The sequence below is a fragment of the Sinohyriopsis cumingii genome, chromosome 12, assembly GCF_028554795.1.
Source record: "Sinohyriopsis cumingii isolate HCF-2022 chromosome 12, ASM2855479v2, whole genome shotgun sequence".
Classification (NCBI taxonomy): Eukaryota; Metazoa; Mollusca; class Bivalvia; order Unionida; family Unionidae; genus Sinohyriopsis; species Sinohyriopsis cumingii.
Genome location: NC_142972.1, coordinates 12,138,012 through 12,150,447, shown reverse-complemented (window position 1 = coordinate 12,150,447; position 12,436 = coordinate 12,138,012). Strand labels below are relative to the sequence as shown.

General features: G+C 33.5%; 1 protein-coding gene across 4 annotated transcripts in view; it reads right to left on the bottom strand.

Moving 5' to 3' along the window:
* Nucleotides 1–12,436, bottom strand: part of LOC149786011 (E3 ubiquitin-protein ligase rnf213-alpha-like) — a 353,460-nt gene that overhangs the window by 138,717 nt on the left and 202,307 nt on the right. For all 4 annotated transcript variants that reach the window (XM_089976308.1, XM_089976310.1, XM_089976309.1 and 1 more), the window contains exons 46-50: nt 12,022–12,131; nt 8,711–8,848; nt 6,410–6,572; nt 5,123–5,199; nt 4,685–4,817 (exon numbers count right to left, since the gene is read on the bottom strand). In XM_089976308.1, coding sequence (XP_089832434.1) covers nt 4,685–4,817; nt 5,123–5,199; nt 6,410–6,572; nt 8,711–8,848; nt 12,022–12,131 — 621 coding nt within the window. The remainder of the gene's footprint in view (nt 1–4,684; nt 4,818–5,122; nt 5,200–6,409; nt 6,573–8,710; nt 8,849–12,021; nt 12,132–12,436) is intronic.

The window sequence follows — 12,436 nt, the reverse complement described above, 5'->3', positions numbered from 1 at the left end:
TCATGCTGCAAATATATACAGATATACATATAAATTCTGACAAGTTCAATTATGCAAATGAAGCTGAAAATATGTCACAAGATTCTGTTCAAAACACTTAGTAAATATCGGCTTTAGTTTCAGACTGCTTACTATACTAACTCTCCCGGCTGTGAATGACACACACACCCCACACAAAAATCCTGCAGGCGCCCATGTTCATAAGCTCTCTTATTGTCATTACGATGTCTAATGATGTTTATTAACAAATGGACAAAGGACTTCACAGACCATACCTTTAAGTATTATCATTAATTAGTTCTCCTTATTAAGCCCATCACCATCACAAAACACCATGTGCATTTTAAAACGAGTTTGGAAGCCCTTTGTTGTTTTCTTATCCAACAAAAATTAAATTTCAGTACATGCTAAAGTGAAGACCACAGACCATTGGTCAACCAGTCTTATTGTTTTGTTATAGTCATACAAGCATAAAATATAAAAACCTTGTCATTTTCCATCGTAAATTTGAAAGTCACAGACTCTGTTAAATCGATTTGTATATATACATATAGTATCTTTAAGTGCTTGTACTGTTTTGATTTGGATATAATTAACATTTTATTGAAAATCTAATAACTTTTTACTTGTAATGTAGATATTATATTTGGATTATCTTGTAAGTTTAGCTTGTATACAACTAGAAATATCGAACAAAGTAGGCACTTTTAACGACTCTTCCGAATGGTGAAATTTGTATCCAAAATGGCAGAGTTCGAAGAAAGGTCAGATGAGAGTGAAGTGTCAGATTTAGAATTATCAGAGGATTTAGACCTAGTAAAGTTGGATGAAAATAAGACAAGGCAGCTGGAGAGGCAATGGAATGCACTTGTGGGGGACAGTGATGACGATGAAGAGGACTTTGAAGGTTTTGAACCAGAGGAAGTGTACGCTCCACGTGGTTTTGTTTGGTCGAAGTTGGAAAACCAAAAAGATTTGTTTCAGTTTTCTGAGAGAGTTGGACCCACCTGAATGTTAGATGGCTCCAGGAAAGCTTTGGAATATTTTCAAATATTCTATTCAGATGAAGTTTTTGGAAACATTGTCTGTCTGACAAATATGAATGTGACAATCAAACATGCCAGAGGTGATACAGGTGTGTGGACAGATCTCACCTTGGATGAAATCAAGGCATTTTATGGAATTTTAATTTCTACCTGTCATATACCTGAAAAAAAGACTTGTGTTGCGACTGGAATTATTCATGAGTACATCTAGGGTCAAATGAACAAGTTTTGGGAACTTTATAAGTTTTCTAAGAAGTAAAAAGATAATTACTTGTATTTTACCTGTTGTGTTACCTGTTTGCACCTTTATTTTAACAGTTGTAATAGATATGCACAAGCTAGTCAATTAGCCATAAAATTTGATTTTTAACCTTGATTTTGACACCTAATCCAGCCAGATATCTTCAAAATTGGCAAAGTTATATTATTTCAAAATCTACAAGTCATTTTGCTTTACAACTCCAAAGTAAGTTACCGTATATACTCATGTATAAGCCAAAAAATTTAGGAAAAAAATAAGGCCTGGAAGAAGGGGGGTCGGCTTATCTGCGGGCCAAGGTCCAAGTCTGAAATTTTTAACGCTTTTTCCCCTCGATTTTTAGTATTTATTGTTTCTGTTGATCGCCGAAGATGAGATTACATGCGTAATGATGCCACGTGGCTCATAAGATCTGTGCTGTCGTGAAGTGAAACAAATATTCTATTTCTAACTTAAGTGGTAGGATAATGAATGAAAAACATGTTTTAACGTATTGACGTCTATCTGACAGATGTCCATCCACCAGAAAATGCAGCCATACGTGTTATTTGAGCCACGGTGGTGCGTGTATTTTCAAAAAGAACTGCCATATTAGTAATCTCCAGTCAAGTATTTAACCCTCAGCTAATCAGTAATCATTGAACTCTACGGTATCGTACAAATGCATGTTAGCTTATTTCAGTGTAAATATGAAGAAGAAAAAAAATCCACGTAAAAAATAAAAGAATTACGATACTGAAGGTATATACGACAAACATTTTGATCGAGAGTAGAAATACATGTACGATAGTCTTAAAGGAACAATATCGAGAGGCTCCATAGAGGTTTGTTGCACGCACGCTTAGGAAGTGTAAGTAACAGGGCAAAATACAAGTCAGAGTGAATAATTGTAAAACAATATTAATTTGTGGAATTTCTTTGACAGGTGTTTTAGAAGTAATCGGCAGCTACAGTTTATATACTACAGTTGTTTAATTATTAGTAAAGCAAAGTGGTTTGTTAGCGGTTGAGTGTTGTACAATAGCTACCATATGCTTAATCTGTGGTAAATGCCTCGGGCTCTTGTTCGTCCATCAGTGATACTGAATTTTGTCAATCCAAGTCAGGACTTATTCCAAACACTAAACTAGGTATCACACACTTTCTTATCCTATCCGAACTATCAATGCTAGCAGCTTTAGCACTCTTCTGAATCTCGTTACAATCTTCGTAAGTTTGCCGTTTAATCCCAAAATACTTATCCAAATTATGAATGGCATTTTGTCTAAGTCTCAAAATGTCTTGATTCTCGTGCACTACTTATTCTGATACATTCGGAAATGAACACAGTAACAAAAGCTAAAGTTGTTTATTTGATGTACATTTATAAATGAACACATGTACATCTCTGGGTCTTTCTGACTCTGAATTCAATGACTGTAAATATCAGTACATTTTCACATCTGGCCGCCAGTCAAACAAAGCCTTTGATCTTGCCGCACAGCTATTGCATCATGTTCTTTTTGATGTACTCTTATAATGGCAACATGTATGTACATCAAGGGGTCTTTCAGTCACTGAATTCTGTCACTGTAAATATCAGCATAGCTAATTAATCATCACATTTTCCCACAAAGCAGGTGGCTGAAGCAGGACTGGCCAAGTCTTTGAAATTTGCTGCACACCTATAACATGCATACGGAGGACTCCCATCTCAGGGATTTTCTGCCTTTTAGATCAAAAATTGGCATCCAAATATGCGTAATTAAGCATTTCCGAGATCTCTGATAGTTTTGTTTTGTTGCACAATGCCAGTGACTTTACTAATCAGATGTATTGTTTAATGAGATATGGTTGTGGACATGGTTTCTGCTCAAAGTTATAAACTGTCACAATGCTTGAATAATGTCCACGCTGAAACCAATCATATTTTGATCCATTGAATCACACTATTGAATGGCCATGATGACAATGACGACGTATATGACGAAAGCACGCCCGTAACAGAAGCCGAGTTTTGTGAACTGTTTGGCGAGTCTGATACAGAGCCAGAATTTGAAGGATTCTAAAAGTGATAGAACTTTTATAATTCATGATTTTAGAATGAGGATTAATTAAATTTCCATTAAGACTTAACACTTTAGAATTGTTTTTATTTCAACATATAAATTAGCTTTCTTACTTTCATTTTATTTAATAATGTGATTTGCCGAAATAAACGTATTCAGAGCTCACTTTGTGCATATTGTGATGTACCAATAGTCTAGAAATTATGGGTTGGCTTATACGCGGGTCATGCATTTTATAACAGTTTTACCACTTCAGTTTGGGGGTCGGCTTATACGCGAACGGGCTTATACGCGAGTATATACGGTAGTGTTAAGGACTCTATGCTCCCAAAGTTACCAAACGATGAAAGGGTTAAGTCATTAATTCCCTATATTAACTTGATTCTGAAACAATTATGTATTATGTACCACTAATATATTTAACAAGTGATGCATGCTAAGTCAGCATGAGCAAAGGGGACAGCTCATTATTATTCGTGCAAGACAAGTGCACATTAATTACAGATAACCAATGAAATATGCAGAACAGAAATAGTCTCTGTACATTCACTGGTCTCATGCCTTGATTTATACACAAAGTTCAGAGCTTTTGGTACAATCAAGCAGGCAATTATTGTAAGGTGAAGAGATCTACAAACTACACCACAGCATGAAGCAAATTAACAGCAAACTGACCATGGTCCTTCATGAATTTCAAAAAGAAAATGATGCATTTATCTGGCATGCTCAAGGTATCTTTAAGGCAAATTTAGATAGGATCTTTTTTTTCTTTACAGGACCAATGACAACTAACTTAGAATATGTGCTGGGGCCTGATAAAAACGAAGCATGATCTTAAGAATTTAATTTTCTCTAAACATGGAAGTAGTTGCTTGAAACCATTTTTATACTTTGACTGCTTATTACAGCAAACAAAGCATTTTTTAAAAAAAATCCTTTCTCTATTCATATTCTCAGCCTTCACTTAAAAGACAAACAAATTTGGAAGAAAGAACAAATATTTGATATTAACACAGTTTGACATAAAACAGAAGATAGGAAATTCTAGTTTTCTTAAGACAAACCACATAAATCATTTCAGTCACATTTACCTGGTTAAACTCCTGACAACAATTAATACTAAAAAAATGTAGAAACCAGGAAAATAATATTTATTGGTCACTGGTAAATCTTAGCAGTATTTTCCTGGTATACTCCTGGTCACTGGATAACCATTTAAGCAATTTGTACCTGGGTATACTCCTGTCAATTATCGATAATAAAGACGTAGAAATCAAGAAAGCAACTGTTACAGGGGTATACTCCTGGGAAGTCAAGTAAGCAATTTTTACCTGGGTATACTCTTGATCACTTGGAAAGCTGCTGCCAAAAATGATGATAGCATCCTGAATGTTTAGAATCTGTTGTTGAAGGATTGTCAGGGCGCCGTAATTCTCTGTCAGCAGCAACAGGTAACGACTCTCACTGCAATGTAAGCATTCAATTTGCCAAGCCTATCAATTTTAATTAAAGATAATGAAAGCAGGCAAAATTATTTAAAGGTCAAAAATCTAAATAATATGAGTGAACCATCACATATTGCATGAATACTCATCACATAAAAGTACATGCCAGATTTATGGGATGATAACAATAAATATCTCTAGCAAATGTACTGGTAATAAAGAATTTCTGGCACTGTACAGACTTCCAAATAATCTCTATGGTGGGTACTGCAATGTATTTAAATTTTAGGCCAAACTTTCTCACTATACTAAATACCCACTTACCATTGAGATTTATTGACATCAAAGAGACAAGCATGAATGAGGCCTGTAGGGGAGCAGTCAGGGTCACTGGACCGTGGCTGAAAATTAAAACATACTCCATTGAATTTTTATTACAATTAATCCACAAGCATTGAACAATAATGTATGAAAGAACAGCTGGATAAGAAAGATTGCACTGACTAGACCACGATTTCAATAACGAAACTTTCGATATAATAGCATTGAACCAAAAGTTGTTTGAGGAGAAAAGAATGTCAGCTTTTTAGAATTCTGCCAGCATTTCAAACATGCATGACTCATGCACAGACTCAACATATAATGATGAAGCTTCCATTTTCCACACCAATTTTCAATAAGCACATTCATTTTCTATTCCAGGAAACACGACATTGCTTATCACACTAATTTCCAAAATATCATGCCAAAAGACACCAAATTATGTGAAAATCATACATCCTTTTGCAAGCCCCTTTGTTCAAATTTTAAGTTCTACAACAGTCTCTGTTTCTGGACTTTATTTGAGCAATTATGATAGAATATAATGAATTAGAATTTGTAACTATTCCTAATTACTACATAATTTGACAGTTGAGGAAAGAAAAATCAAAATTAATGATAAAGTTTACAAACTTGCTGTCAAAACAAAAAAGCAATTATTATAAGAGGAACTCAAAAAAACAAGTCCAGGATGTATTTTAATATTACCAGTCATACAAAATCCAAGTATAGAAAATGTGATTGACAGGGAAAGTGTCTGTATAATGAGAACTATTTTTTGTTCAAATGCACTCTAGTCTAACTTGATAATCCAGCAATCTCTTAATTGTAACTGAAAATGTCAGACTAAACAGACTATTCAATAAAAAGGATAAATTTTAAATGACTTTCAACAAATTGTACTTAATGATGGCATCAAAGCTATAAAGTAACAGATAACACAAATCACTTTATTTACAGCAGAATCAAGCTATGCTAATAATCACATTCATTTCTTGTCTCCATCTAGTTGTTCCAGGTAAGTTATATCAAGTCACATGTAAAGTGATATGGCTTAATTGTGTCATAATATGTTCTGAGGCACTTTAAATTAATGATGTCAGAATGTTTAAATGGACAATTAAGGCAATTAGTGAATGGATTACAGACCAAATACTTTTTTATCTGAGTAACAAATGGGCAAGAGAATTGATAACTGGGGTAACTACATGGCACTTTTATAAGGAAAACCCAGTCCAGCTCACCATTTGTTTTCTGCTCAGTGCAGATCAATAGATTATATTAATCTACCTGTGAATTTTTGTTTACTAGAGTTGACAGTCTCTTAGTGAATGTCTCCACTGGATTTACGGTATTCAGTCCCCCAAAGTTCCGCTTAATGGCGTGAAGAAGCTGGTACCATGTTGGGACTTTTTTGGACTTCTCACAAAATGAGTAGATCATTTTGATCAAACTGAAATAACACACAACAACAAAAATTAAATGTATGGTTACAATGTCCATTACTCTCCTTTCCATCAAAGGTATGCGGTATTAATATCATAAATAACAATAAAAAGAAACAACAGTAAAGTAAGTCGCGGAAAGTGATAAACTCCAAACTTGAGTCCAAGAAGAGGGCATTCTCAAACAGAAGCAAATCAAATAATAATAATAATAATAATAATAATACTAATAATAATAATAAAAACAATAATAATAATTCTTTATTTTCATCAGGTACAACTCATTTAGCTAAATTTTACTTAATCTCACATGAGGTGTTCAGGGGTATATAACATTCTATACATGTACACAATATTTATTTTAAAAAAGAATTCAATAATGAAAATATTAATCATGACTTAATGTCACACATGTATTTCACATTAAATCTGCAATGTATATACATCTAAATCACTGTAGCATGAATCTGATTTACGTATATGCAAAAGAACAAAGGATAAACTGTTGGAATATTTGATGTGAGATATTATTATATGTTTAAGTATCCTGCTGAATAATTATCAGCAAAGAAAGAAAAATTAATGGAATTAATGAAATTAAATCTGCAACAAAGCAGTGAAGACAGCAAGTAGAATAACAGTATACAAAGACAGCATTCAATATTTCAAGTACTATATTTGCCAGCCTATAAGCCAATGCGGAGTATAAGTCGAATCAGCAAATTTGTCAAATTGTCCATCCTCCATTCTTATACAAGTCAATGCTGAGTATAAGACGAGGCCAGATCAACACCCCAGATTGTGTTTTTCACTTCATTCCACACCGCATCATGAATTTTATCCTATCTGTAACTCAGTAACATTTCCAGTCAGGATCATTAAATGTAACTCAAAGTACCTAATTTGTTTCATATGAAGTATTTTAAATGTATTTTGTACTTTTTGCTACATATAATGACACTGACCCAAAAATTGATTGAGTTACAGAAAGGATAAAAATCGTGATGCTGTGTGGAATTAAGTTATAATAACTTCTGGTTTCATAAATATTAAGAGTATCACTGTATAGATTACCAGCAATAGGGAAACTGCATCATCAATACTAAAATGCTTTTTTCCAGTTTGTTTGTTTGTTTTTTTTGCGGGGTATTGGGGGTGTCAAGAGAGATACAGAGAGAAGGATGCATATGTATTCCATCCCATTTTTCTTTTTGCACCTCATGATCAAAATAAAATATGTTCCGATATATGAGAGAGAGAGAGAGTTCAGCTCTTTGTGTTTTTTTTGTTTGCTTTTCTTTTACCTTATGGACATTGTGTTGCTGAAGCTTTTGTCAAAAAGAAAAAACATTAATAAATGAACAGTAAATGCAAACTATCAAAATACATACCATACTTCTTCAGGGTTTAAATATTCATTATAGTTATATCCATATAGTCTCCATTAGGTTAAATCCCAAGAATGACCATTTTGCATGCTGTCTAATTTTCTTTGCAAGTATAACAACTGCTCCATTCCCAACAAATAAGATTTTTTTTTTTAAGTGCATGTACTCTTCCTGTACCTAGGCGGCAACTGTATTTGATCTCTGCTCATGTTAGATGTACTTTACATTGCTGTCAGTTCTGTTGCAGGGAAAAGATCAATGAATAAAAGGCTGCATATCCCGGCCTTCTCATTGTAACACTTTTTATAAAAGTCACAAAAGTGAACCATGTTTATAGATGAAACCATGTTATAGATGAAACCAAGTTATAGCTGAAACCATGGTTATAGCTGAAACCATGTTTATAGATGAAACCATGTTATAGATGAAACAAAGTTATAGCTGAAACCATGCTTATAGATGAAACCATGTTATAGATGAAACCAAGTTATAGTTGAAACCATCAAGCTTGTACTGAGTTATATTAGAAGCATAATGCAGCATGCTGTACACAAATTGTACTAAAAACAGGGTACTATTATATGATGTGAAAGTATGTTATAAATGGTCTTCATCAGACAAGAATAAAAATCAAGTTAAATAAAACAAGTAGAAATGGCAGAAGTAAATAAAGCTAATTTTATGGTATCAAAGCTCATACCTGTATAATGAAACTATAGTGTTATACTGGAAGACTTCAAAGTGAGGGAACACTGTACCTGTAAAAATCTCTCAGTCCATAGAATTCTCTCAAGTCTTTTGATGCTTTTGTGAAGAGTTGTAGGTAGGATTCTGCCAGTGGTTTGATCAAGGGCTTCATCAGGTTCAAGGTTGTTGCATCCGATGAACAAATACCCCTGGAAAGGAATGATTAATAGAATGAGACTGCTCAGATACCTCTGGAAAGGAATGATTATTCAAATGAGACTGCTCAAATACCCCTGGAAAGGAATGATTAATAGAATGAGACTGCTCAAATACCTCTGGAAAGGAATGATTATTAGAATGAGACTGCTCAAATACCTCTGGAAAGGAATGATCAACAGAATGAGACTGCTCAAATACTTCTGGAAAGGAATGATTAATCAAATGAGACTGCTCAAATACTTCTGGAAAGGAATGATTAATCGAATGAGACTGCTGAAATGCCTCTGGAAAGGAATGATTAATCGAATGAGACTGCTCAAATATCTCTGGAAAGGAATGATAAATAGAATGAGACTGCTGAAATACCTCTGGAAAGGAATGATTAATCGAATAAAACCACTGAAATATCTCTGGAAAGGAATGATTAATAGACGGACATCACTATAAACTGTAACACTGCAAACATTGTAGTGACATGACTGATTTTCTTTTTAAAACTACATTAAAACTCCAAATCACACACAGACACATGCTCAAATACCTCTGGAAAGGAATCATTAATAAAATGAGACTGCTCAAATACCTCTGGAAAGGAATGATTATTAGAATGAGACTGCTCAAATAACTCTGGAAAGGAATGATTAATCAAATGAGACTGCTTGAATACCTCTGGAAAGGAATGATCAATAGAATAAGACTGCTCAAATACCTCTGGAAAGGAATGATTAATCAAATGAGACTACTCAGATACCTCTGGAAAGGAATGATCAATAGAATGAGACTGCTCAAATACCTCTGGAAAGGAATGAGTAACAGAATGAGACTGCTCAAACGCCTCTGGAAAGGAATGATTATTAGAATGTGACTGCCCAAGACCAGACAAGGGACAAAGACATCTGCTTACATGTATATCGCTTTTCATAATGTTATGCCTTGTTCTTTTAAAATGGTGAATAACAATTGAAAAAAAGTTTATGTTAAAAGTAAAATTTCATAAAGACTAGATAAAGTTCAAGATTTATCTTTATTTAGAATATAAAAGTTTTCACAAAAATAAAAACAAAAATCAAAAGAATAAGTCAGTCTTACAAGCCTCTGGTTATTTAATTAACTACATGAATACACTTAAAGACTTTTCTAGTTTAATCAATGACTTAGAACCTTGGATTCCACTAAGAAAAAGCTTAATACTAATTTTTCATCACTTGGCATACTAAAAACTTTCTTTGTACTTCTTCAGGCAAGGTCAATGCCACTAGTTTTATGTAAAACTGTAGACTGATAATTAGATTCATTTCAGCTAGCTATATATAGAATTTTGTGATATCAGCCACCTGCAAACATAAGATTTATCTGCACATTTTGAAAATTTTCATTATTCATTCATCTTATTATTATTATGAGCTGTCCTCTTTGAAATCTCTCTAAACAGAGAGATGCAAGAACATCTTCAAAACACCTACCCTGGGTATGAATTTTCCTGCCTGTGGGTAGATTTAGGTTGTGACTGCCTGAACTGCTCAATATTGGTATTATCTGGGGTTGAATTTGTGAAGCTCTTCTTAAAACTGACGTTACAGGAATGGTATAATGAATATTCATGTCATTTTAACCTCAACTGGAACTAATGACATTTGCCATTTGCATAAATTAGTGAATTTCATTTTTATTTATTTAGATTTTGTGCTTTTTTAGCACTGGATAATTATGCACAGTTAATGGAAAAATTTTTAAATACCAAAGCTAAAGTGTTTTATACTAGTTTAGCTCTTTAGAAATGATTAATCCAACCCTAATCCATTACTTCTTTATTCCCTTCAAAATTACTTTTGGTCACACATAGTACAATCCATCCTGACAAACTTTAAACAACAAAACCAAACCAACCCTCCTGAAACAATCCAAGTAATATTCGTTGTTTAATGCTACTTGAGCTCTTTGGTAATCCAACCATAATCCATCAACACTTTTAATCCTTTCTGAATTACCAATGATCATACATAGTAAATAATCCAATCATTAATTTTAGGTTATTGTCCGTTGAATTAACAATTAAAGCGTCATGCTCACCGACAGAAAAGCCAGCTTACAGTAATCAGGTAATGTAATCAGAGGAAGTCTTTATTGCAAATATACTCAACTGAAAGCAAGGTGTACAAAAAATGCCAGAAGCATTTCTGTTATTCATAATTTCTTTAATAATAATTTTGAGTATGTGGGAGATTTCAATGAGTGATGTCAAGGAGAGCAGACATCAATCATCTCATGAGGAAAACTCTCTTGGCTGTGAGGTTCATATGTATGCAAACTGCTAGTCAAGTCTTCCATTAAACCATTCCGGGTTGAAACACAAGCTGATCAGAGATCTCACCTTGATTGTGAGGCATTTTGTCCGAAACACAAAGGAGATTTGAGAAGGATACTGACTAATGAAATCATACGTAACATTTTACTTTTCGTAAGTGCTATTATTAGCTTGGGATTTCCAAAATATCAAAACACAACAGGATATTATTGATCGATTCTGAAATAAAATTCTGCATTATGAATTAATTTTTGCACTATGGATATTTTTCAACACAAATAACTCAAAGCCGAAAAGATTGTGAACCAGGCTGTCACAAATATGCATCAATTTTATCCCAATACAACACTGTAATACCCAGACTGTATCCTCATAAAAATATCACAGAGGTATATTTCATGAGGAAAAATTGCATCAGAACATGCATACATCTGTGTTAAAAAATATGTTTCTATCACATGTATGAGCACCATTATGGAAGAAATAGCTCCTTTTGGCAATGTTATAAATTTTTCAGTTTGGAGGTGCATTCTCTATCCAAAGATAGTCATGCTGAATAAAATGCATGTAAGATGAGCATGAGACTGATTTAATTCTCAAAGTAAAGGGGTAAAGAGTGATGAGGCATGCATGATGACCGTCATGAGTTTTAAAAAAACATGATGCTCAAAGCAAGTTTTAGCAACTAGTTTCCTCCCAGATGATATGATGGGATCAAGATGTGACTATTATTTAATATTTTATCAGTTTCTACTCAAAAAGAGCTGTGTGTACCTTTTAAAACATGTACATATATAATTTTCAATATAGTAATAATGGTTTTATGATCCACATACTTTCTGAATGCATCTTACTCACTCTGCACTATTTTCCAGTTCTTGAAGATCCGGAACTTCTCGCTGTACCAAGATACCACGGTTCATCTTGGCAGGATCAAGGGCCCAGTTGGAGATTCCAATAAAGGCAACCTGCAATTCCAACATATAATGTCAATGTATTGTACAAACAAATGGTTCACAAGAAATAGATTTAAAAGTTTTAAAAAAAGAAAGAAGAAAGAAAAAAAGAATGAACATCAACTTAATTTTGTTTCTTACAGTTGCATGCTATTTTTAAAACATATTGTTAGTATTTTTCAGAATTCTGGCACATAACATTTTTCTTAACCATAATAGCTTGAGTTAAAGAAAGGGATTTAAACAGAATACCATATACCAGGAGACCATAAGTTATTTTATATCATCATTTTGAGAGCTTACTTAACAAGTCAGGA